General features: G+C 40.5%; 1 protein-coding gene across 1 annotated transcript in view; it reads right to left on the reverse strand.

Annotated features, from left to right (window-relative positions):
• The window catches only part of CPE (carboxypeptidase E), a 122,460-nt gene extending 107,200 nt beyond the window's left edge, over positions 1–15,260 (reverse strand). Inside the window, 2 exon segments of the mRNA XM_014588911.2 lie at positions 15,026–15,139; positions 15,142–15,260. Coding sequence (XP_014444397.2) covers positions 15,026–15,139; positions 15,142–15,217 — 190 coding nt within the window. The 5' untranslated portion in view covers positions 15,218–15,260.
• Between the last annotated feature and the right edge of the window lie 12,031 nt (positions 15,261–27,291).

Genomic DNA, 27,291 nt, shown 5'->3' on the forward strand with positions numbered 1-27,291 from the left:
CAGAGGAATATGGGAGGTTGGGGTGGAAGTGGAGGAAAGTGGAGGAGGGAGAAAACCACTTCAAGTGAGGATCTGGCAAAATGTGACATTTGAAGCCACAGACATCCAGGATAATTCATCTTACCATCTAACTGCCATGTTGAGCTCCCTTTTTATAGCTTCTAATTTATATTCTCTAAAGTTTAAAGAGGAGAATGGTAATAACTTAGCCCACATTCTTTAGGTTTATGTGCTATCATTACTTAGTGTTCAAGACGAATTAGAATTGATAATTCCCTCCCGGGTGACTGCACCAATAATTTGACTTTGTACTTCCTGGGCTCATAAAGTGATTATTTTCAATCTTGTTCCAAAGGCTTACCATCTTTCCATTATCATCCTCTTTGGTAGGACCACACAACTCTCACAAGCATTGACATGACACTTAATTGAATGCTATCACTCTTGGCTTTGTCTGATTGCTTGGTTACCACGTCCAGGGTTGACCTCCTAATGACTGAAAGTCCTTTAGTACTTTGGTTTGATACAAGAATCCAGCCAGAGTGATACAGAATGAAGACCTGCATCTTACTAAGAAGCAGATCCAGAGGCAACACAGAGCTGGGGCTCTCTGTAGAAGGGACTCCAACAAGAAACAGAACTGGTGTAGGTTGGAGCATTAAGATAAGACCCAGTTGGGGTCAGCAGGTGGTATGGTGGTTAAGCCGCCTGGCTTCCCACATGGTCGACTGTGGTTCAAATCCCACACCCAGTGGCTTGGAACATTACAACAAATACATAGAAAAATTAAAAAATTAAAAAGTCAAGATGACTTTTTAAAAAATGGGGCCAGCAGGTGCTGTGGTAGTTGAGGGTGCTGGACTCCCATGTGGCCGACTGCAGTTCAAGTCCTGGACCAAGCAGCTTGCTTCCTCAATTTCATTCTCTCTTGCTTTGTTCCTCCTCTCTGGTCAAATTAAAATAAATAAATAAAGTTAAATAAAATAACTCTTAAAAAAAAAAAAAAAGATAGGGCCCAGTGGGTGACCAAACATACATGCCAGGCACTGTGGATACAACAGTGAAGCTAGCAGTGATGGCCACCTCTCCTCAAGCAGCATGAGAAAGGAAAACAGAATTATGCATTGATACAAATATAATATTTGCCATGCAGGTGGAGAAAGGGGTATGATTGCATGATCATGGGAAATGATTTGGTAAAATGTATATAACTATATCTTATACATGTGTCATTCATTCTGAACTGTTTATTCATTCATTATTTTCAACAATGCACTAAGAAGCTACTATGGGGGACCAGCAGTTGGCGTAACGGCTATGTTGCTGGACTCCCACGTAGTCGACCGTAGTTCAAGTCCCCGACCCAGTGGCTGAAAACTCGTGCCAGGTGCGTGTGCGTGTGTGCCCAAGATCTCGAGAGGAGAATGGAGGAGAAGGGAATGCGGTGTGGCCATCCCCCCTGGGGGGTGATTTCTCGCTTTCTGTCTCTCCGTCTCTCTCTGTCTGTCTGGCGAGAGCACATGCCCTATAGCAAAAATCTCTCCAAAAAAAAGGAACTACTATTGGACCCAACGGATACACCAGATTGCCCCCTCTGAAATGTGCAATCACTATCCTGGCTCCAGGACAGGACAGAAAAGTTAGGAAATCTCCTCTTTTAAAATGGGAGGCTTCAGGGCCAATAGGTGGCATAGTGGCTAAGGCACTGGACTCCTACATGGCCCACTACAATTTAAGCCTCAGACCTGGTAGCTTGAAAATCACACCAGGCACATGTGCGTGAACATCTAGAACCCTGAGAGGAGAATGGAGGAGAAGAGACTGCAGTATGGCCATCCCCATGAGGGGTGATTTCTCATGTTCCCTCTTACTGTCTTTCTCTGTCTCTGGCAAGCACACGCTCCCTGTGACAAGAACCTAAAAACAAATAAATGAATGAATAAATAAATAAATAAATAGATATTTCCTAACTTTTCTTTCTTTTTTAATTTTTATTATTTTTTCATGTAATCAGTGAGAGACAGAGAGAAAAAGTGAGAAGGTAAGCTGCAGGCCTGGGAATTGAACTGTGGTCAGCCATCTGGGAATCTAGCACCTTAATCACCACACCACCTGCTGGTCCCCCTAATTTTTCTTATATTACTTTCTTAATTATAATATTACTTTATAATTTGGCAACTGAGAAAATTAAGCACAGACAGAGGCAGACAGAGAGACAGAAAGCAAGAAATCACCCCCCAGGGGGGATGGCCATGCTGCAATCCCTTCTCCTCCATTCTCCTCTCGGGATCTTGGGCACGCACGCACACACGCCCAGCGTGAGTTTAAGCCAACAGGTCCAGAACTTGAACTGAAGTCAACTACGTGGGAGTCCAGTGACATAGCCATTACGCTAACTGCTGGTCCCATTATTGAATTTTATTTTTAATTATTATTATTTCTTTAATTTGCTATAGGGCACATGCACTCACCAGAGTGAGAGAGAGAAAGTGAGAAAGCAAGCTGCCAAGTCTGCGGCTCAAACCACGGTTGGCCATGTGAGAGTCCAGCACCCCAACCACCATGCTACCTGCTGGCCCCATTTATTATTTTAATGACATTTCAATAATGCTATAGGCCAAATAATTTTATAAAGTTTAATTCATGAATGGTTAGAAATCATCATGACCTCCAAAGACTTTTAGTATATTCTGCTAAGAAATTAGTTCTGGAGAAGGAAGGTCCTGGGGTGGGATGGGGTGGGGTGGGGGTGGGGAGGAAAACATCAAGAGAGACAGTTAAAGTATTTTTAAATACTTAACAATACAAGTATCATTAACTTGTAACTGAAGTTGCAACCGTATTTTTGAAGCCCTATTTTACAAATCTTATTTTTGTCAGAAACGAACTAGAGAATGGTAAGGACATTGAGAAAAGGAAATTATATCTTTTCATGTAGTTGATAACAGACCTTCCCTGTTGTATAAACAAGCAGTCCAGACTTCACCAACATGTGCCTATTTTAAGACTGATTACTCTTTCAAATGCTCCTTAAAACTAACTCTTTTAAAAAATACGCTCCTCAGTCCAGCAAATGGTGTGGAGGTTAGGGCAGCTGAATCCCAGATGGCTAACACAAGTTTCAAGTTTAGGATCCGGTGTCTTGAAACTCACACCCGGCATGTGTGCATGCGTGTCCCGAAAATCCCAGGAGGAGAATGGAGGAGAAGGAATTGCAGTGTGGTCACCCTCGGCGGAAGATCTCTCTCCCTCTCCCTGGCAAGCACATGCAGCCTAGAACAAAACAAGTAACCTCAAGTTATTTGTCTTTATTTTATTTTTTATTCTTGAGAGGTCTTTGCTATAGGATCTGTGCGCTTGCTAGAAAGACAGAGACAGAGAGACAGAAAGCGAGAAATCACACCAAAGGGGGATGGCCATACCGCAATCCCTTCTCCTCCATTCTCCTCTCGGGATCTTGGGCACGCATGCACGTGTGCCCAGTGTGAGTTTAAGGCATTGGGTCCAGGACTTGAACCACGGTCCACTACAAGGGAGTCCAGTAACATTGCCATAATGCCAACTGCTGGTCCCTATTTGTCTTTCTTACTGAGTAACTATTCTTAGTATACAGGGGACTTCCAAAATTGTAGGAAAAGAGATATAATTAACACATGAGTTTGATGCAAAACATTTTGAAATTCAAGAGGTTTTTTTCATAATATATTTTTTATGAATTTTTTGAAGACTCCTTGTGTTTACTAAGAGTTTCCTAATACATAAATAACAATAATTTGTGTGCATTTTTATAAAAAATAGTCATTGTGAAAAAAAATCATCTATGCAAAACAAGGAAGTTTACGTGTTTGACTTTTAAACACTTCTTTTTAACAACAACAAAAAATACAGTCTACAGAGAAAAATACTATTTAATTCCTTTCTGCGATAGGTAAGGAAACGCTATTAATTCAGTACCAAACGGGACCAGCTATGGAGAAACGGTTGACAGCAAATGCACCATCCCCATCCTGTGTACCTATGGCTCAACTTTGTCAAACAAAAGCCTCCCGACTGGTATTGAAACCACCACTCTCTCTTATTTTAGTATCTACAGAAGAGAGAGAGCTAAAGTGGAGGAAGAGAAGACAGTATGGGACCACACTAATATCCACTAGACTTCCCAGACCTACCTCGGAGGATGCCAAATTAGCATCCTCATGAAAGCAAAGGCAAATTTAGCTCAACTATTTAAAACCCTGCTAGACTAACCATATTTAGAGAGGGCAATAATAGTCCGAGAAGACTTCCTGAAAGAAAAAACTTAGATTAATAATATTTTTTAAAAAGAAGCTACTTAAATAAGAAAGAAAAACCATTCCTGATAACAGCTATGAATAGAAGTCAAAGCAAAACAAATGAAAAATATTTTATAGATGCAACTGAAATCTGTAAATACACTAATTTGAAATTTGAAATGATTTAAGGTGACTTCCACAGTCACAATGATCTTACAATCATCAAAGCCTAGATGTGTATACAGCATTTTAGTCAATACTTCTATGTGATTTATCATTCACTATTTAACTACATACTAGTCACATGAAGGTTATCTATCTATATTTTTTATTGCTTTGGCATTTCCCAAAAACTGAATGTGACTCTTAGAAAGCATGTTAGCAAGCTGACTTCTCCTCGTGTGAGTTCTACAAAGGTCCTGTTGATTTCATGGAGTTAATAGTTTCCAAAAGGATGTTTTAACTTCATTCCCATGATGGTGATTATATTGAGAAGAGAAGAGAAATTTGAGGGGAAATTTACATGATGGTAGTGAATAGCAGCTACATAATGCAAATTTTCTGGATTTAAATACTTCAGGCAATGTCAGAAAAGAAATTGGGTAGGTCCAGTTAGACAGCTTAACCTGGAATCTGCCTGTGTTGAGCAAAAAGTGAGAGAATTTTTGTTTCTCCCAGTTACCTTGGCATGGACATTCTGAACAACCCATATTTAAGCTAAAGATTATATTTAGGCCCATTAAAAGAAGTATTTGCATTTATTTTTTAAATAGCCTTCATTTGATTAAATATCTTAAAATATAATGTGTTTTTATTATATCACAGAATTATAGTGCTTCACAGTGATTTTATAAGAAATAGGCTTCTGGGCACCAGCAGTTAGCGTAATGGCTATGTCATTGGACTCCCATGTAGTCGACCATGGTTCAATACCGGAATTGGTGGCTTAAACTCACTCTGGGCGCGTGTGCATGCATGCCCAAGATCCCGAGAGGAGAATGGAGGAGAAGGGACTGCAGTGTCGCCATCCCCCCTGGGGGGTGATTTCTTGCTTTCTGTCTTTCTGTCTCTCTCTGTCTTTCTGGTGAGCGCATGTGCCCTAAAGCAAAAACCTCTCCAAAAAAAAAAGAAAAGAAACAGGCTTCTGTGAAAACAAAATATTTACTTGCAGTGGAATGTTGTTCTAGGTGGTATTATCATAATTAACTCAGTTATTTTAAAGAGTCGGTGTTGTAATACACTAAGTGTGACATCTTCAATGATTGGCGAGAGTTAACGACTTGGATCAATCACTAGAAAATAATAAAAGACCCTGGTAACACACCATAGCCTGAATTGAAAAAAAAAAATTAAAAGAGAGATAGAGAGAGAGAAACTTTTACAAAGCAATGAACTCGATATAATTCGAGTAATTAATGGTAAAAAAAAAAAAAAGAACAAATTTAAACACATTTCAAGCTTAAACTCATTTGAACCACTAGCTAGATCTCAGATAAACCTCTTTCCTCCTTGGTGGCATTTTCAAGTGCACTATTTTAATGCCATGTCAAGAGAAAAGAGATTAAAATCTGGTGATAAATGACTATTTTAGAAGCAAACACAGGGTCAGCAAATGGCATGGAAGTTAAGGCTCTGGACCACGTAGCTGATTTCAAAGTTCAAGTCCCAGACCCAGTGGCCTGAAAATCAAGCCAGGTGCATGTGTGTATGTGCTCAAAGATCCTGAATAGGAGAATGGAAGACAAGGGATTGTGGCATGGCCATCCTCCCTGGGGGATAGTTTCTCTTTCCCCCCTGTGTCTGGCAAGTACATACACCTCATAGCAAAACCAAAAAAGGGGGAAAAAATGAAATGAAATGAACAAAGTGCAATCTTTGAACACAGAAGCTCATAGGCTACTGAGGGAACACAGATCAACACCAGAAAATGATATAACAGACGTAATATGTAATAAATGATGCCATCTATCAGTTTAAAATTTTATATTTAGCACCTCATTTAACTAGCAGATTTTCATCATGTTATATTGGGTCGTCATCAGCATTTCAGCACAGAAAAGTAAGTCATGACTTTTCCAACAATCTAATAGATGATATATTTGAGACTAGCAGTTAATTGACTAGCCCAAGATTACTCAATCAAAAACTAGAAGAGCCAGGATGTGAACTCAAGTTCCCTGACATCAAAGTCTGTACTGTAAAGCTTTCTGTCACAGCTCTTCAAAGATCTTTGAAAACGCACAAAAACAACCCTAGAATGGGTAAGAAAGCCAAAGAGGGATGAGGAAAATGGTTTCAAAAAGCCTTTCTGAGCTGCTGAAACTGTAAAATACTAAGTTAATCAGAACTTGAGCAGTTTCATCATAAACTCATTAGGAAAGTAAGTTACATTGCCAATAAAAATGTTGTTATTACCCTAGTTTTATTTAGCTACCTGAAGAAATAACCATAAAGACACTTTTTAGAAATAATGAACACTTTATTTCTATAGAATGAAGAAAAATGTGATGCCAAACTGAAGAAAAGCAGGAATGCCCACTTTTTTAAATAGATAAAAGGTAAATATTTTTGAACAACAACCAAAAGAAAAACCAAACCAGTGGTAAGAGGGAAAGTCCTGCAGCCATGTCTAACATTACTGCAAGAAGTAAGCTTTCAGTAGCGGGGTGGAAACATGGCACATTGCATACTAATGCCAAAGACAAGGTGCCTATTCTTTTTTTAACAGAGATTTTTGCTACAGGGCATGTGTACCCGCCAGAGAGACAGAATGTGAGAAATCACCCCTCTCCCCCAGGGTGATAGCCACACTGCAATCCCTTCTCCTCCATTCTCCTCTAGGGATTTTGGTACACACTCATGCACAAACACTCGAACCACAATTGACTACAGGGGTCCAGTGATGTAACCAACAAGGTACCTATTCTAAATTAATGTAAAATCTATGGAGCACTTTTTCCAGACCAACTGAAAGCAAAAAAGAATGTTTACAAAGTAGCAACCTTCCTTTTTTTTCTTAATTGCCAGAGCGTGACAGTGAGACAGAGAGGGAAAAGGAGCAAGCGCCCCTCAGTAGGGTGTGGTCATGCCACAATCCCGTCTCCATTTCTCCATCCTGTTGATATATGGAGCACACATACACGTATGTCTAGCGTGAATTTCGATTGCTGGGGCTGGGACACACGGTCGGCCATGTGGGATCTGGCTCTCTTAACTACTAGTTCACAAGGTCTGCCCTGTCCATCTTCTTAATAACTAGATGCAAACAACCTCACTAATTCTTTTCTATATACCATACTGTTGGTCTCACAGCAGTTCCCTGAAGTATGAGTTGTTTTTTTTTTTTTGTATGAGTTTTTAAAGGATTCCCATTTTATAAACAAGAAGAGGGAAATAGAAAGTAAAAGCATGAAGCAATCTAACAATAAAATAACATGAATATATTTGTCAACATTTAATATTTCCAGTCAAAAGTATTTTTTTTTCCTGTGCCTCACTTCCTCAGAATTATGCTCTCAATTCAATAAGCCTATTTGAAGAGCTTACTCTACACAAATCACTGAATCACTGTGCTAGCTGTTTATAGACTAAGGAGGAGGAGGAGAAGGAGGAGGAGGAATGCACTCCCCATACCTAAAGAACTGCCTGTATGGGGCTCTCAGAGAGAATTGCCAAATGAATCAATAATATAACAATGAATCAATAATATAACAATGAATCAATACTGTAACAATGATTGATAAAGGGTGAATGCTGGTTTCTCAATCTAGAGTCATACTAGTTCTAAGATAAGCACCTTTAAAAAAAATAGATTCCATGCTGAAAGAAGATTGAAAATACTATATAGATGGTTTCTCAATCTAGAGTGATACTAGTTTCAAGATAAGCACCTTTAAAAAAAATAGATTCCATGCTGAAAGAAGATTGGAAATACCATATAGAATGCACCTATATAGTATTCACTGTACTCCCATTTTGGCTTCCACAGTTCAAGTCCTGGACTCACTGGCTTGAAACTCATGCCAGTCTCCTGTGCCTGCGTGCCCAAGATCCTGGGAGGAGGATGGTGGAGCAGGGATTGTGGCGTGGCCATCCCCCTTGGGGGATGATTTCTCACTTTTTCTCTCACTGTCTCTTGCTATCTCTCTGGCAAGTACACATGCCCTAAGGCAAAACCTCTTTAAAAAAATGCTCTAATAAGTCTTACAGTATATAAACCTGTTTATCTTTGTCTACCTAATACCTATCAAACCATGCTGAACGAACCGATGTTCCATTGAACATGGGAAAAGTAGGTAAACATGTTTCCCCTGACCAGGCTACTTTAAATTTCTTAATGGTACCTTTCCCTAAAAAAGCATCTGTAAAGGTGAGGATTCACCCTTATCTTAAGCTAATAAGGGAGTTGTCAGCGGATGATTCTTTGTTGAACTCTTACATCAGCTTTTGCAGAAAGCTGCCTCTTTTGTCTGAACACAGTATATAATTTTAGGATCTAGCCCAATTTCTCTTCTCTATTATTAGCCAATCACAAGTCAGTCAAAAACATTACATCTGGCTGAAGCTGTGTTGACTCACTCTCTAAAAATACCTCTTGACCACATGGGGTCAGAGTTCTCCAGAATCTAACATCGATTTTCACCATTTGTAAGGCATTATTTAATTACAATCATTTCCTACTAATACATACTAATAATGTTATGAAAAGAGGCCATCCAATAATCAACAACTCCCCTTCTTTTTTTTTTTTTCAATATATGTAGAAAATTTTCCGGCATTAAATCTCCCTTCACAATATTTGGCAAATGCATACTGGCATTCATACATACACTTTAAATTTTAACAAATCTTTGTAGGAATAGGTCCAAAATAATCATTCCAACCTTGAGAGAGAATAATCCATGCTCTAAAGAATGTTTTAAGATAGCAGTTTAGCTATAGATAAGGTTTACTTTCCAAAAGCAACTGAACTCTATCCAAAAGAATTACCGATTTAAACAAACAACTTTAAACTCACATTTAACTCTGGGAAGAGTGGTCTGGGAATAAAGATTCTATTATTTAGACATAAATGGATGAAGATGTATTTGATGATAATTTTCCTGGTGCATGTGCATGGCTAAGAAAGCAGATGTTTGGGTTTGAACATGACTCTGGCGTGGTGGTTAAGGCGCTGGATCCCCACATCACCAACCACCATGAGTTGACTATGAGTCCCAGAACCGGGGCCTTGAAAATCACAACAAATAGATAAATAAATAAATAAATGAAAAAGGAAAAAAAAAAAAAAAGACAGAGCACATTATAAGGCCCTGAGGGTGTGTCACAAATAAAGCAATTTAAAAAAAAAAATCTAAGTGAAAGGAAGAGAAATGGGGGTGGGGGAGAATGACCATACTTGGGAGGTATCATATCTAACAGGGGCATATCTGAGTACTTAGAATCAGCTATGAGCCTGGTGTCAGCACAGCCTTCACGATCTTTACCTCACTCCTCAACAGACTACAACACAAACTCCTAGGATTGAGGGAACCCTCTGGGTCCAAACTCACAAAGCCAAGGAGATGAGACTAAAGCCAAGAGCATGTGTGTTTCTCCTCACTGAGACTGGCTGATACCTGCACCCTCTTCCTAAAGATTTTTGCAAATCTCGAAAGTGACACAAAATGTTATCTGAGACCCAACATTCAACTGGATAGGAATCAATCTGATTCCTATGATGTCATCACAGAGTAAATACGGTTATTCCTAGCTGTTCAATTCAAAATGGAATTTTCCTTGCCCTTTTGATGAGTTCAAGTTTAGGACATGTGAGAGAATCATTTTCAGGAGACAGGTTCAAGATCAACTCTGAATAAACGCCTTTCTTCTCAGGAAGTTGATGACGTCAACAAACATGTCTCAAATTGCTCATCTAACCATGTAAACCTCTCACTTGCTGGTTCTACCACAAAAAAGGACTTCAAGTGTTTAGGTTATTTTATTTTGTTGAAGTTCTTCTATTGTTATAAATAGACTCTGAGAAATTAACTAAAAATTGTTTAATGATCCAAAAAATTATATAGATTTAAGAAAAATTAGCGAATGGCTTCTTTTTTACTGGAAAATGGAAGTTTTAGTCAAGCAAATTATTTGTTACATTAAATATTTTCTAAAGCTGAACCAGAAATATTATTTCAAACAAACAAAACTTAAATGGTGATTTTATAGTTAAGACAGTTGCTCGCTTTCAATAGCAGAGGTCTCTAGTAAGACACAGATCTGTAGGACCACCCAGGAATTTGTAAATGTCAGTAACGTAATTTCCTGCCTTCTTGCCATCCATTCTTCAGTAGCCCAGTCCTTCAACTCCTTTCTCCATTCCTCCCACAGCCATGCTTGATGCCCCACACACCTTTATGCTGGCTGTTCTTCAGACTCCAAGTCTCGGTCCTCCTGAGGGCATGGCCTGCTCTGTGTATCACCGTACATCCCATAGAACCTAGTCCAGCTTCAGTGCTTTGTGACAAGGCTCAAAAAACACTGTATGAACTCATTTTTACTGCAGAATCAGGAGATCTTTTTTCTTTTTTTTTTTTTTTTTTTTTGGAGAGATTTTCACTGTAGGGCGTGTGCGCTCGCCAGACAGACAGAGAGAGACATAGAGACAGAAAGCGAGAAATCACCCCCCGGGGGGATGGTCACGCCGCAATCCCTTCTCCTCCATTCTCCTCTCGGGATCTTGGGCACACACGCACACGCGCCTGGCGTGAGTTTTAAGCCACGGGGTCCGGGACACGAACCGCGGTCGACTACATGGGAGTCCAGCGACATAGCCATTACGCCAACTGCTGGTTCCCTCATTTCTTAAAATACTCAATCTAGAGACCAGGAGATGGCATAATGTTTACATCTCTGGACTCCTACATAGCCAACTGTGGTTCAAGTCCCACATCAGGTAGGTTAAAACTCATGCTGGGTGCATGTTTATGCATGCCCAAGATCCCGAGAGGAGAATAGAGAAGGGATTGCAGTGTGGCAATACGGCCTGGGGAGGATATCTAGCCTTATGTCTCTGGGGAACACACGTGTCCTACAGCCAAAAAAAAAAAAAAAAAAAAACGAAAAAGAAACTCATGCCAGGCACATGTACGTACATGCACAAAATCCCAAGAAGAGACTGGAAGAGAAGGGATTGTGGTGTGATCATTCCCCTGTGGGGGTGATTTCTCACTTTCTGTCTCGGTCTTTCTCTCTCTCCGGTGAGAACACGTGCCCTATAGCAAAAATGTCTCTAAAAAGAAAATGCCAATCTAACAGTAATTTGAAAACCATTTAAGAACTGTGAACATCTTCTTTTCTCTAAAACTTTATATAAAGTTAACTCACACAATTACTGTGGAGTACTTATATATGATCAGACCTGTACACTGACTAGTTCTACTTAACCCTTCATAAAAAAGAAGGAGAAATCACTCTTGTAGTTATTTTAGTGTCGGTTTAAAATAGTTTATGTCTACTCTTAAAAATATAATAGTCATTTTTGTATTCTAATAGTAAGTAATATCATGGACTTAAATTTTCCTCCATTTAACATAAATTGTGACACTCATATCATACAGTATTTCTGACTTTGTCTTTGAATAAAATCTATGTATATTCTGTGTACGAAGAATAAAATATTTATTTTGACACATGGTGTTAGTCAGCTATTGATTGATTAATTTTTCCATAATATATACTGAGTATTTTTCCATAATATATTATTGCATATTGTATATTCAGGCCTACTGTGTGCCAAACTGGAGTTGGGTGCTAAAGACTCAGTCCCTACCTCACAGAGCTTGCAATCTAAAAGAGGGATTTGCAAAATTGATGAACTATGCATACATTCCAAATAGTCAAGCAAAAGAATCACTGTTTTCATTTTCAAAGACATATCCATAGGTTCAGTCAAATGGCATGGTGGTCAAGGCACTGAACTCCCACATAGACGTGGTTTGAGTCTCAGACCTGGTGGCTTGCTTTCTCACTTTCCCTTTCTTTCTCTGTCTCTCTCTGGCCAAATTTTAAAAAATAATAATAATAAAGCAATAAATAAAATAAATATTTTTAAATAAAAAGTGTATGATAGTCTAATGATAATCTTTTATCACTTTATTTCTAAATTTGAAACAAAACAACAAATTAACTTTCATGTAATCTCTTTAGGATACCAGTGTGACAAACTCTGAGAAACAATCTATAAAAAGTAAAATAACAGGGGCCAGCAGTTGGTGTAATGGCTATGTCGATGGACTCCCACATAGTCAACTGCAGTTCAAGTCCCAGACCCAGTGGCTTAAACTCACACCAGGCATGTGTGCGTGAGTGCCCAAGATCCCAAGAGGAGAATGGAGGAGAAGGGATTGTGGCATGGCCATCCCCCCCGGGGGGGTGATTCCTCACTTTCTGTCTCTCTGTCTGTCTTTCTGGCAAGCGCACATGCCCTATAGCAAAAACCTCTCCAAAAAAAAAGTAGAATAACAAGTAATCCTAATTAAGTAGGCAGCAGCAGAATCACAAATTTCTTTTTTGGGGAAGTTTTTGCTATAGGGCACGTGCATGTGCCAGAAGGAGAGAAACAGAAAGACAGAAAGCGAGAAATCACCCGCCCCAGGGTGGATGGCCATGCTGCAATCCCTTTTCCTCCATTCTTCTCTCGGGATCTTAGGCAGGCACACACACGTGCCCGGCGTGAGTTTAAGCCACGGAGTCCGGGACTGGAACCACGGTTGACGACATGGGAGTCCAGCAAGCCATTACGCCATCTGCTGGTCACAAATATTTAGATTAGCTTTAACTGTGCCTGGGATGTCTTGACTTTGGTTGTTTGACTTGGTTGAAAAATGAGTCATCAAACTTACAATGTTTTAAATCCCAGATAACAGTATAAAACTAATTTTGAAAATTTCAATTCTAGCAGGCACAGCAGTAAAGCACCATGCACTGCCTGATTTGCACAGGAAGGATCTGGGTTGGAGTTGGGAAACCTCCCTGAGAACCCATGACCCCTGGTTGGCTGAAGTTCTGGGGTGGATGGCCACATCAAGGCCCTATTAGAGATGCTGTCTCTGTCTGTCCCTCACTCTCGTTGTTTCTCTCACTCATAAAAAAAAAAAATTAATAAACTTACTTTTTTCTCCCAATTCTACATGCTGAATCTTGCCACAGTGCATTACAACAAATGTTTTTCTAGATTCTCATTTTAGGGTTTTGACAACAAACATACAAACCTTTTTGCATACATCGAAGGTAAAAAATTAATTCCTGAATATTTACTGCTGGTCACCCCATACATTACCCTTTGGAACATCAAATGTCTCCATGGATCACCTCTTTTTTTGAGAGAGAGAGAGATTTTCGCTATAGGGCGCATGCACTCGCCAGACAGAGAGAGAGACATAGAGACAGAAAGCGAGAAATCACCCCCCAGGGGGGATGGTCACGCCGCAATCCCTTCTCCTCCATTCTCCTCTCGAGATCTTGGGCACGCACGCACGCACACGCGCCCCGCGTGGGTTTTAAGCCACCGGGTCCGGGACGCAAACCGCGGTCGACTACGTGTGAGTCCAGCGACATAGCCATTACGCTAGCAGCTGATTCCCCATGGATCACCTCTTTTAAAAGCTTCTCATTTGGTTCTTATATGTCATTGTAAAACTATTCTGGCCTCATATTCAGAATTTTTAGACTATTTCTCTTGCTTTCTTTGTCATTAAAAAAACTGAGCATTTCATGCTGATATTATATGCCCAGATTATTCAACCAGTTCTTTTACTACCAGGTAATCAGGCCTACATCATTTTTGAAGAGCAGAAACATAACGAAAAACGCGCCAAGAACATTTTTAAAAGTCCATGTTAATAATAAATATCACACGTTTCGCATAAAGTGAAAAACTGTCATTACACACTCAGAAGCAAGCGGAATAAAATGGCTGGGTGGGGACATCAACGGGAATAAAGATCCAGTCTCAAAGTGGTCATCTCAGGTGGTTACCGCGGAGAAAACGACACGCTCCTTTTTCTTTAGAAAGGCCTTGCGCCGTGTTGGAATGGGAATGCTTGTCAGGGCCCACTTTTTCACCCTGGCAGGAGGACCTCCGTGTCCGCGCACACCGCCTCCGCCCCAACTTGGCACTGTCAACATTCTGGAGCGTCGACAGCAGCGAGTGTTCCTAAGACGCACCTACAGGTAGAGCCAGGGACACAGTCTGCAGCCCCAGTGCCCGGTCCTCTGCCAAGTAGCAAACAAAAGAAAAACCCTGGAGTCTTTCCTCTCAGTCCTGCCTTGAGCACCTTCGCTTGCGACTCCCGTCTGCCGGGAAGGCGATCTCCTTACCGAGGACTCAGTACCTCGCTGGGCGTTTGACAGAAGTGCGGGTGGCCGCGGGGTTTCCGCGCGCGGGCATCAGCTAGCTGCACACTCCGACCCTCACCCTCTCCAGCCTCTGCCGCCTCCGCTCCCCAAAGAGGACTAAGGGCAGGGGAGACGGCTGAGGGCAGGAGGGATCGGGCGAGGCGATCAGCTAGGGGGTCCCCCTGGCAACCCGCAGCACTCGGGGTAGGGTCTTCCCGGTTTCCACTCCACCTTCCACCCAGACACCCTGTACCAGAACGGGCCCAAGGGCCCTCCTTTCCGTCTGTCCCACACCCCCGCCCCCGCCACCAGTTCGACCCCCTGCGGCCCTCCGAGATGCCCCCGAGGCTGGCAGGGGACAGCGCCCTTACCGGGCTCATGGACACCAGGGTTGTCGGAGAGCTCGATGACCAGGAGCTCCCTGGCCTCGGAGCTGCGCCCCACCGTGTAGATCCTGCTGATGGCGGTGCACTCGAGCCACACCGTTGGGCGCCCAGGATCCACGCGCAGGCAGCCAGCGCCCCGCACAGCGCCAGCAGCGCCCGGCCTCCTCGCCCGGCCATCGCTGCTCTCTGCCGCCCCCGCCGCGGGTGCCTGTCTACGCTGGCGGGCCCCCCGGCCCTGGTTTAGCTGGCCCACGCTGCTGAGGAGGCGGCAGGTTCCGCACCAGCCTCCTCCCGCCTCACCTTCCCCAGCTGAAAGAGTGTCAGCCCGCGCGCGGGGGCCACCCAGAGGAGAGGGGCGAAGCCGCGGCTCCACGGGCTGCACTACCCGCCTCCGAGCCCAGGGGAGCTGCAGGAGAAACCACTGCAGGAGGGGCCGGCTCGTGTTCATCAGGGAGGGCTTTATTTGTTGACTCAGAGCTACGTCAAAGCTACATGGCACCAGGGGCGACGCAGGTGAGATGACAGCTAAGGTTTGGGTTCAGGAACGTTGCTGTCATTGAGAGAGGGAATAAGAAAATGCGCGTGGAAAAAAAAAAATTCTTAGATTGTTATTGGGAGCCTTTGAAAGTACCTTCTATTCCAAGGCGACCAGGGTTTCCATCTTGAAGCACCAAGAATTAGAGAACATTCCAGAAAAAAGGAAAGAAAGTATGGCAGTCGCTTGCCTTCCCCTTCAGATGTAGCTTTCATCACCGCATCAATAGTGCACACACAAACTCAAGGGTTGGGTTCTTTTATTGCAAAGTCTGGCTAGAAATCAAGACCTTGTACGCTTTGATTTAGAAGTTTAAAAGAACACAAATACGCTCTAGCAATTTATAGATACTGGCTTTCACTGTATTTATGCATAGTCCTGGATTCTTCCAGGGGAAAAAAAATACAGATAAGACAACGTCCTTTGGTAGTACCTGCCCCAACTCTCTTCTGCAAAACCTCGGAGAAAATAAAATATAACTCCACTAGTGCATTAGACAAATAATTCAGTTTGGCTATAAGATTCAATCCTGCTTATAGAACGAAGGCTCTGATCTTCATAAATGACACCTCTATTCCTTTTGCAAAGTTATTGTGAAAATATGACATCATGTACAGCTTAAATACTCAGTCCACAAATGGGATTTACACTCTCAGAGCAACATCTGGAGCAGGTGTTACTCTGGACAGATTAGCATTTGGATTTAAGAACAGTACAGATCTAATAATCATCGGGTAATGCAACCCAAGCAGAAAAATTGGACACCATGCAGGTAATGTTTTTATGTTAAAATTTTTTTTCCTGAACATTTTTCTCCACTTGTCTATGAAAGCACTGCACTGAATAAACACTTTTTCCTGGAAATCAATCCAGATGTCTAACTAATTCTTATTGGATTAAAAAGTACAATAAAAAGACATAGCTGGTAAAGGATTATCGGAAAGACTGGCTTTGAACTCTTCTGACTACATTTAGCAGACATGCACAGACCTTTAGAGGGCTTTGGGGGACACGCTGCCCCTATAAGAACACGCCATTCCGTTGAATTGATCCATACTCGGCCATTTTTCTTGTCAGTGTAGGCAGAGCTTAAAATTGTGTATTTCCTACTGTGACCAATCTGTGTTTGTTTACATGGTCCAAAAGCTTGAAACCAGAGTTATAATTACATTTCTAAAATCATGCCCAAAAGAGCAACCTCATAAATCTAGAAAAAGAAAATAGAGTAGCTAAAACCAGTAACTTCAGAAGTAGAAGGTTACGATTGTCATGTTTGCAATTTAAAGTAACCACACTAATTTGTGGCTAGGTGGGGCATATTGACTTGTAACTACACACACAAACAACATACTATCCTTTGAAGTCCTGTATTGGTCTTCGGTTGTCTCTTAACACAGAAAGCACTTTTTTTTTCTATTTTCTCCAAAATATCAAATTTATGGTTGGTTTGTTTTGTTTCATTTACTTCTCTAGTAATAGATGAAATCATACTAGTTATGTGGTCTCACTTGCAGGGGTCTTTTTACTGTTAGATGTTTGTTTCCCTTGTCTAGAAAATGAAAAGTTTGGTTTAGATTATTCATTCTCGGACTTCTGAATCTAACAGAATCATCTTGAGAGTTTATAAAATATTCAGATTCTCAAGCCTCCACCAGTTCATTAGGCCTGAGATAGGTCGCAGTTATCAACAAATGCTAGGGTTTAACTACAAAAAAGTTATTTCTGATTTTGATGTTTGATGGGCAAACACACTTTGGAAAACTAATATAAGTTTTCTTTTTTTTTTCTTTTCTTTCTTTTTTTTTTTTGAGAGGTTTTTGCTATAGGGCACATTCACTCGCCAGAAAGACAGAGAGACAGAGAGACAGAAAGTGAGAAATCACCCCCCAGAGGGGATGGCCACGCCACAATCCCTTCTCCTCCATTCTCCTCTCGGGATCTTGGGCACGCACGCCCACACACCTGGCATGAGTTTAAGCCACCGGGTCCAGGACTCAAACCACGGTTGGCTACGTGGGAGTCTGGTGACATAGGCATTACACCAACTGGTGGTCCCAAAAATAATATAAGTTTCCTAAGGTCTCTTAAAGATCTAAAATTCTATTATTCTTAAGTTTTCCTTTTGACATAAATTCCTTCTCTGTTAGAGGGTAGTACTACTCACATAATAATTGGGCATACCACATAAGGCATCATTTCAAAGAAACTAAAATAAGTCCTTGAATTTCTGGGCTATTTTAGGTGCAGGTCAGCTGTGCCAACTTCACTGGAGCATCTATTACTTGCTTGTGGCTTCACAGGCAATTGTGCTAAAGATTATATTCATCCTGATTACGGGGGCCAAAAAAAAAAAAAAATACATGCCAGTACCAGCAGATGGAATAATGGTTACATTGCTGACTCCCAAGTAGATGAACACAGTTCGAGTCTTGGACCCGGCTGCTTAAATCTCATTCCAGGCCTATGTGCGTTCATGCCCAAAATCCCAAAAGGAGAATAGAGGACAAGGGATTGCAGCATGGCTATCCCCCCAAGGGATGATTTCTTGCCTTCTGTTTCTCTCTGGCGAGTACATACCCCCTATAGCAAAAAGCTCTCTCTCAAAAAAAAAAAAAAAATACTGCATGCCAACTGTCCAGTGTGTTCGTATTGGGTATCCATAAATAAATCCGATATGCCACCTGTACTTAAAACTATATACGCACATAATTTGAAAGAGAGAGGGCAAGAAGAGAAAGAATAAGAGAGGGCTTCTTTTTTTATGTCATGTCTGGACATCTGTATGAACATATTTAAGCTTCCCTAACCTCCTGTTTGACCACTATTATCTTCAAGTCCAGAAACTGTTTTTCTCTGTTTCAATAACCTTTTATTCCCTTCCTTCCAAATCTGTCTACCTTTCACTTATTCCATAAATATTCTGTAAAGACATAGTTCTATATTTATCTAGTCATGTGCTGGTCAATGTTTAATACTCAGCTCTCTGGGAGGAAGAAAGAAAAAGCCTGATTTCAAGTGCTTGATGATTTCCATGGTATAAGTATCCCACCATGATCATTTCAAATTGCCAGTGTGACATCACCCAACACCGCCTTAGAAAGAGAAGTACAGTAGCATGCCACCTGTGCACAGAGTTAGCATGGATTCTTTATATTCTTCCCTTTCAAGTGATGGAGCTTAATTCCCTTCCTTCTAAGTGCAGAAAGAATTCAGTGACTCAGACAGAGCAGAAGTGATGGAGTATATCTTCCAAAACTAGGTATCACATCAAGAAAATGCAAAATCAATGCCACGATGAAATATCACTCACACAATACAAGTGGAGGAACATTGGTTCAAGAGGGTGGTTTTGAGGATTGACAGAACAATTTTGTAATCCCAGTCCTGTTTGTTTCAAGAAATGGGTCAATGACTTCATCTGAAAAGGAGAATTGTCATAAGCATTCCACAACATTATTGTCCACAAAATAATGCCTGTGAGGGGGTAGGCGTAGTGTCTAGCAAAAGAGAAGTGCTCAATAAATGGAATCTTCTATGCTCCTTTGCCTTTTGCTAGGACAAACTCTCTGATCATGGCCTCTTACTGGTCACTGCAGTGCCCCACCTGGACACTGGTGCTTTCTTGTACCTTCTGAGTTCCAAACACAAATGCTCATCATTCCTTGTTAGGTGCCAAAGAAATTCTCCACCTAACCACCTCATCCTTCACATTCTGAAGCACACTGGGACCAGCAGTTAGTGTAATGGCTATGTCACTGGACTCCCATGTAGTCGTCCACGGTTCAAGTCCCGGACCTGGTGGCTTAAACTCATGCCGGGTGCGTGTGCGTGTGTGCCCAAGATCCCAAAAGGAGAGTGAAGGAGAAGGGATTGTGGCGTGGCCACCTCCCCGGGGAGTGATTTCTCGCTTCCTGTCTCTCTGTCTCTCTCTTTATGGCAAGTGCACGCGCCCTATAGCAAAAACCCCTCCAAAAAAAACCGAAAGAAAGAAAGCACACTGAGAGACAACCATCTACCCAACTCTTTCTGGCATCATGGATGTCATAAATGTGGGAAAAGAAAAACGTTGAATGCTTTGGAAACATCTGAATTTTAAAAATGGAATTAGGTATGAATGATAAAACTATAATTGACTAATAAAACTTACTTAAAATCTCTAAAGTTTGGGACCAGCAGTTGGCATAATGGCTATGTCACTGGACTCCCATGTAGCTGACAGTGGCTTGAGTCCCAGACCCTGTGGCTTAAACTCATGCTGGGCGTGTGTGCGTGCGTGCCCAAGATCCCAAGAGGAGAATGGAGGAGAAGGGATTGCAGCGTGGCCATTCCCCCTGGGGGGTGATTTCTCACTTTCTGTCTCTCTGTCTCTCTCTGTCTTTGTGGCAAGTACACGCACCCTGACCTCTCCAAAAGAAAAAAAATCTGTAAAGCTTTTGCCTCTGGATTTATTCAAAAACTCACTAGTTCATTTCAAAGAAACTAAAACCAGAAATAGTAGAAAATGCACTATCAATATCATATTTTAAAAAAATGAGAGTAACTTTAATCGATGGTCCCATATCCATAGAAAAGGTCTCGTTCCTACATCAAACAACAAACAGATAAATGGGCATGGATGCTCCTTGACTTACGATGGGGTTATGTTTTGATCAACTCACCAAAAAGTCAAAAAATCGTAAGTCAAATCATCAGAGCCGATTGTGTGTATATTCTTATGTTTTAAGTTTAAATCAGTTGTTACAATTGTGTGTTTATATTTCATTTTTCTATAATCATCTTTTTTTTCTTTTCTTGTTTCATGGCAGTGTGTATGTGCTTGAGAGAGGGAGTGAGAGAGACGTACCCTCCCCAGGCCAGGGACGTGACACAATCCCTTTTCTCCAGCCCTCCAGCCCACCAAGATCCTGGTATGCACACACTGGCCTGGCATGTTTTCAACTGAGTTAGGGATTGGAATCATGATTGGCATATAGTTTCGAGTTCCACAGTCCAGTATGCCGCTGACTGCACTTACACAGGCTGGCCTGATAGTCTAACTTAACTGATTTTTCTCCCACTCATCAACCCATTATATGTTCCAGTTCTATCAGTGAAGCGGGTAGATATATACCAGAGCAGATAGGTAACAAGCAAAGGCACTCTGAACATGCCACTTGAATCAACTGGACAGTACTTCATCTACAAAGTATCACCATCTGAATATTTAATTTCCAACTCAAATTAAAGTGTCCCAAAGAGCTAATTTATCATTGTTCATCTACCATTCTACCATGTATTAATGTCTTTTCCTTTTTTGTTAGAGGTTTTGCCTTAGGGTGAGTGTACTAGCCAAAGGCAGAGACAGTGAGAGGGAAAGTGAGAAATCATCCCCTGAGTGGGAACGACCACACCACAATCCCTTCTCTTCCATTCTCCTCCAGGAGCTTAGGCATGCATGCACACGTAGCAGGGTGCTTTTTAACTCACTGGGTCCAGAACTCAACTGTAGTCAGCCATGTGGGAGTCCAGTGACGTAACTGCTACACCATTTCCTGGCCCCGCATATACTAATTTCTCTGAATTCCAGTAACCACCTCAGTATTAATACCTCCCAGCATCACTGTCCAACAAAAATACAACAGGACCCACATATTAATTTAAAATTTCTTGCAGTCACATTTTTAAAAATGGTACCAAAAAAAAAACAGATAAAACTAAATTTAATAAACTTTGTTTAACCCAATATACTTCAATTATTATTTCTTTTTTAAATTATTTATTTATATATTTTTTAAAAATTCTATGTAGGGCACATGCACTCACCAGAGAGAGACAGAGAGAGAGAGAAAGTGAGAAAGCAAGTCACCGGGTCTAGGACTCAAACTGCAGTCGGCCATACGGAAATGTAGCACCTTAACTACCACGTCATCTGCTGGCCCCCAATTATTATTATTTCAACTTGTAGTCAGTATAAAGTATATTGAGCTTTCTCATACTGTTTTCAAAATATTATATATAATGTGCCATTTTATATCACAGTACGTCACCATCAGACTAACCAAATTTTAAGTGCTCAGTAACTCCTTGTTACTAGTGATAGCTATATTGGAAAGCGGCTACATTTTTCTAGTTTTATATTCCCATATTCTAAAATTATTTCTTCTGCTTTATCTTCAAAATTAATGTCTTGGTCTAGGATCTGGCTATTTCTTGTCTGGTATTTGGTAACTTCCTCCCCTTGAGACTACTCTTCTCCATCATTGGTTTATCTTGGTTTTTAGTTTTGCTGCCCAATCACATTCTCCACTATTTTCACTGGAGTCATGATCCTCTTCCTCAGAAAATTTTATTAGAGTCCACTCGGCAGTCCCACTTCTTGTACTCCTCCTGCTTCTCTCTCTGCCTTTTCTCTCTTAAGCAACTACTTCAAATTTCTTCAAATTACCCCCAAATTATAATACTTGTAACTATACCATCCCTACCTCCTAAGCTGGCTTTCATTTTCTCAAGACCTATCCTATCTCCTAGATCCTAGTCCTGTCTTTCTCCATTCTGTTGGGCAACTTTCCTCTCTCCTATAACCCCCAATCCTTTTTTCCCTCCTTGAACTTTCCCTTTACACAAATCTCTCTTATCCTAGTCATTGAAACTCTCACTCGAGTCCATTTTCCTACTAGTTATAATCCAAACACTTCAATTTTCTCACATCTCATTCACTCATTCTATCCATCTTCTTCTCCAAGTTCTACCTTCTAATAAAACGACGTTCAATAGTCACATATTGTTTGTGAGGCATTACACTACGTACCTCATGTGTGGTCCCTTACTAAATCCACATGTGTACTTTGGGAAGTGATTGCCCAAATTGCCCTTCAGGAATCAAAGGCTATTCCCTCAGCAAATTGACGTGCTGGTAGTGTAGAACCTCAACTGCCAACTTCCAGGGGGGGAGGGGGGTGCCTTAGGTGAGGAGAGCTACTGCTCTGGTTCCAGTGTGTTCCCCAAAGTTTGTGTGTTTGACACTTAATCCCCAGTGCAGCAATGCTGGGGGTGGGGTCTGAGAAGAGGTGATTCGGCTATGATTGCTACGTACTCATGAACGGATTGACATCATTATTGAGGGAGAGGGTTAAAAGAGGGTTTCAGGCCCAGCCAAGGTGGCATAGGCAGTTAGGACAGCCATTATGAAAACCAGTATGAAGGTCCTCAAAAAATTAAAAATAGCATTACCATATGATCCAACAATCCCAGTAGTGGATATATATATATATGTGTGTATATATATATATACACACACACACACACATCCAAAGCAAATGAAATCATTATGTCGTAGAGATACCTGCATTCCCATGTGTAATGCAGCACTATTCACAATAGCCAAGATATGGAGTCAACCTAAGCATTCATCAATGGATGAATGGATAAAGAAATATATAGCAAGACATACTATTTGGCCATAAAAAGAAATAAATCCAGTTATTTTTTCAACAACATGAATATAGAGCATATTACATTAAGGGAAATCAACCAAGGACATAAAGACAAACGTGCATGATCTCATTCATATGTGGAATTTTAAAAAGTTGATCTCAAAAAGTACAGAGTAGAATGGAGGTTATTAGGAGTGGGGTTTTGGGGGGGTGAAAGAGGGCTGTTGAAGAGATGTTGGTCAGAGGATACCAAATTTCAGTTAGATAGGAGAAATAAGTTCAAGAGATATATTGTACAATATGGTGACTGTGGTTAGTAACAATATATTGTATTTTTGAAAAATGATAACTTGTCGAGCTAATCCATGTGGTAATTAGATAGATGTAGTCATCTCTCTTTCTCTCTCTCTCTCTCTCTTTCTCTCTCTCTCTCTCTCTCTCTCTCTCTATATACTGAATCTCACATGGTTGACTCTGTGGTCCTAGTTCTGAACTCAGTAGCTTGAAAATCATGCTCTGCACATATGCATGCCCAAAATCCTGAGGGGAGACTGGAGCGCAAGGGATTGAGGTGTGGCCATCTTCCTTGGGGGAATATATTTCTCTCTCTCTCTCTCTCTCTCTCTCTCTCTCTCTCTGGTGAGTGAACATGCCATATAACAAAAAAGCAAAAGAAAAGAAAAACTAAAACCTAAATAAATAAATAATATTGTTAAAATGTTTTAACAAGAAAAGTTAAAATAAAACACATACAAATTATTTTTGGGGGGGTATTTTTGGGGGGGAAGTTTTTTTTGTTGTTGTTTTTGTTTGTTTTTTGTTGTTGTTTTTTTGCTATAGGGTGCGTGCGCTCACCAGACAAACAGACAGAGACAGAGAGATAGAAAGCGAGAAATCACCCCCCAGGGGGGATGGCCACGCCGCAATCCCTTCTCCTCCATTCTCCTCTCGGGATCTTGGGCATGCACGCACACGCACCCAGTATGAGTTTTAAGCCACTGGGTCCGGGACACGAACCGCAGTCGACTACATAGGAGTCCAGCAACATAGCCATTACGCTAAATGCTAGTCCCTACATACAAATTGTTCTTAAAATAGACAAATAAAACATCACATTATAAAGTGCCTTAGTGGTTACAAGGTGTTTCATTTGCATTTTCTAAATATATCTTCACGATTGCCTCATTATCCATATTTTATAGATAAGTGAATAGACAATAAATTTCAAAAGAAAGATACACTGAGTCAAAGAGAAAATATTGTTAGGTCAAAGATATATTTTTAATTGTCTCCAGTGAGCACATGTACCCTATAGCAAATAGATTATATATATATATGGACAATACACTGTAAGTCTAAAGTCTTAGCATGTTACCAGGAGCCAAGAACGAATTCAATTTCTACATTCTCTTGTCTATGAAGAAAGTATTATACTTGAACCTTTACCAACTATAAAATATGCCTTTACTAATGATAAATTGTGGTGGTGGTGGCAATGTTTGTCATATTTAACTTCAAATGATGTAATCTGTTCTTTAAAAGCAAGATACCAACAAAATGGAATAGAAAAGATGATACAGTAGCCTGCGTATAAAATGTTATGAAAAGCCCTAGCAGCTAGTTCTTCATTTTTCTGCTAATATAATGTTAACAAACAGCTAAAGTGTATTTTCTTTTAAAAGCCCTTTGAGAATGATGTTACAAAATGAAAATCATATGGTACCCTCTTCAGACAAAGTTACAAAGGATGATTGTTTTTTCTTTAATTACAAGATGCTGGCCAGATTCTTTGGTTATTGTATGCATTAAGTTGCTCAGGAATCGACAACGGTAACTCTGAACCTTACACAGATGTGCACAGCAGTACATTAATTTTTCATTATAACCAGTAATGGTATCTATTCGGATGTCTAATACTCTGGCCAATCTCTTGATCATCACTCCTCCCCTGCCAAAGAAAAACTTTGTTGTTGTTCCCAGTATTCCTCATCTCAGAAATGACCTCATCATCTAGTTGTTAGATAAAATCCCAGTCAATCACCTTTCGTCATTCCCTTTTTCCCATGCCTCACATCAACAACTTCCATCAATTCCATCTTCCCTATATAAATGGGTCTTCAAAATGGAAAAAAAGGTATATTAGAAAAAAACTATGCATGAGTCTCAAAAGTTTTTCACCAAAATGAACTTGAAATTTAATTCCATTTTTCCATAAGCTTTTGAAGTTCCCTTATCTGTATGATATCTATCCACTTCTCAAGATTGACATTGTCACTTTTCTAAACTAAACCACCAACTTCTTTCACATAGACCATTGCAATTGTCTGCTAAATGGTCTCCCTGTTCCAAAATCTGACCACCTAGAATTTGTTACTCATGGGGCCGGCAGGTGGCGTGGTGGTTAAGGGCACTGGACTCCCACATGGCCAACCATGGTTTGAGTCTTGTACCTGGTGGCTTGCTTTCTCTCTCTCTCTCTCTCACTGTCCCTCTCTGGTCAAACTTAAACATAAATAAATAATTAAGCAAATAAATAAAGTTAAATAAAATAATTATTAAAAAAAGAATTCATTACTCACACAACTCATTTTTAAAATGTAAATCAGATTATATCACTATAATCACATCACATTTATACTATATAAAACTTTCCAGCAACTTCCCAAAGTACTTGGAATACATTCCCATGCTCTCACCTTAGCCTTTACAATCCCACCAGATCTGACTCCTGCCTACCTGCCCCATCTCCTCAAGTACCATTCTCTCAGTCTTTCATGTAAGTTGGTACTCCAGGTTATTACGTATTGTTTCTTCTGTTTATGCCCTGCATTAATGATCACAACATGATGCTATTTTCTTTCCTTTTCTTTTCCCTCTTTCTTTCTTTCTAATTTGCTAAAGGGCACGTGTACTTCCCAGAGAGAGAAAAAAAAAAGAGAGGGGAAAAGCACCCCCCAATGGGGCATTACCATGCCACAATTAATTCTCCATTTCTCCATCCTTTTGGTATTCTGGCTATGCACACACATGCACCTGGTGTTTTTCAAGCTGCTCAGGCTGGGGTTTAAACTATGCAGTTGTCCATGTGGTATCCAGCTCCCTTAACCACCAGCCCACAAAACAATGTTTCTTTATTTGTGTTGCTTTGTTTTCAAACAGAAGAGCTCCAATAAATATTTGTTGAAGAATGAGTGTCTATATGCTAACATTTTCATTTAAATCCACAAGAATCTCTTTTAAATTTTAACAATTTCAAGGAAATAACCAATCTACTTCTAAAAGAATATAATTCCTAGTAACCTTATAAACAGCTAACATCTTTTTAAAAAGAAATATCTACTTAATTTTATTTATTATTATTTAATCTGCTATAAGACATGTATGCATACTGTAAGAAGGTAAAAGATTAGAACAGAACATGTTTTACTTTATTTTTTTAAATAATTATTTAATTTTATTGATTATTAGTTTGACCAGAGAGAGAAAGCAAGCTGCCAGGCCCAGGACTCAAACCCCAGTCAACCATGTGGGAGTCCAGCTCCTTAACCACTACACCACTGCTGGCCCCAAAGCTATCATCTTTAATATAGGTTCTGGGCCAGGGGCTTGAAAATCTTTCTGAACATGTGTGTGTGCATGTCCAAAATCCCAGGAGGAGAAGGAATTGCAGCATGGCCATCCCCAGGGGAGGGGGGGTGATTTATTCATTCCCCTCTCTCTCTGTCTCTCCCTCTCACACAAACCCTATAGCAAAAACTTAATTAAAAAAAAGAAGTAAGATGAATATTTTAAGTACTTTGAAAACACTATATAATAAATGCCCAATAATTAGGTTGGTGCAATACTTAAGTAATTCAAAGATTTAAAACACCCCACCCTAACTGCTTGAGAACCCACGTATGGCAGGAAGTGTTACCAAACACAGTGAGTCATTAATTCTGCGTGGTAAGTTAAGGATATTAGATTCAACTGCCACATTGATCAAAGTTGTTTCATGAAGGATGCTTCCAAACTTCACCTTCTAAATTTGTTCTGTCTGATTCCTTGCTTCAGCAAATTAATATTTTGACTCCTTGAGTTTGCTTATCTTTTATTTAATACTTGTAGAAGCTCTAACAACCCAACGACTGTCCCCTCTTTAATTTAGTGTCACCTCTTCCTAGGAACTAACTTATCTCTTTATGTTGTTCAAGCTCCTCCCAGCACTTTGATTATTTCTTTAGCCACGTAACTCATCCACTTCTAGATAGCTATGCCTAATCCATGCTTGGCTGGATAGACAGCAAAAGCTGGGTGACAACACT

This window comes from Tupaia chinensis, unplaced genomic scaffold (genome assembly GCF_000334495.1).
Source record: "Tupaia chinensis unplaced genomic scaffold, TupChi_1.0 Scaffold000039_1, whole genome shotgun sequence".
Lineage (NCBI taxonomy): Eukaryota > Metazoa > Chordata > Mammalia > Scandentia > Tupaiidae > Tupaia > Tupaia belangeri.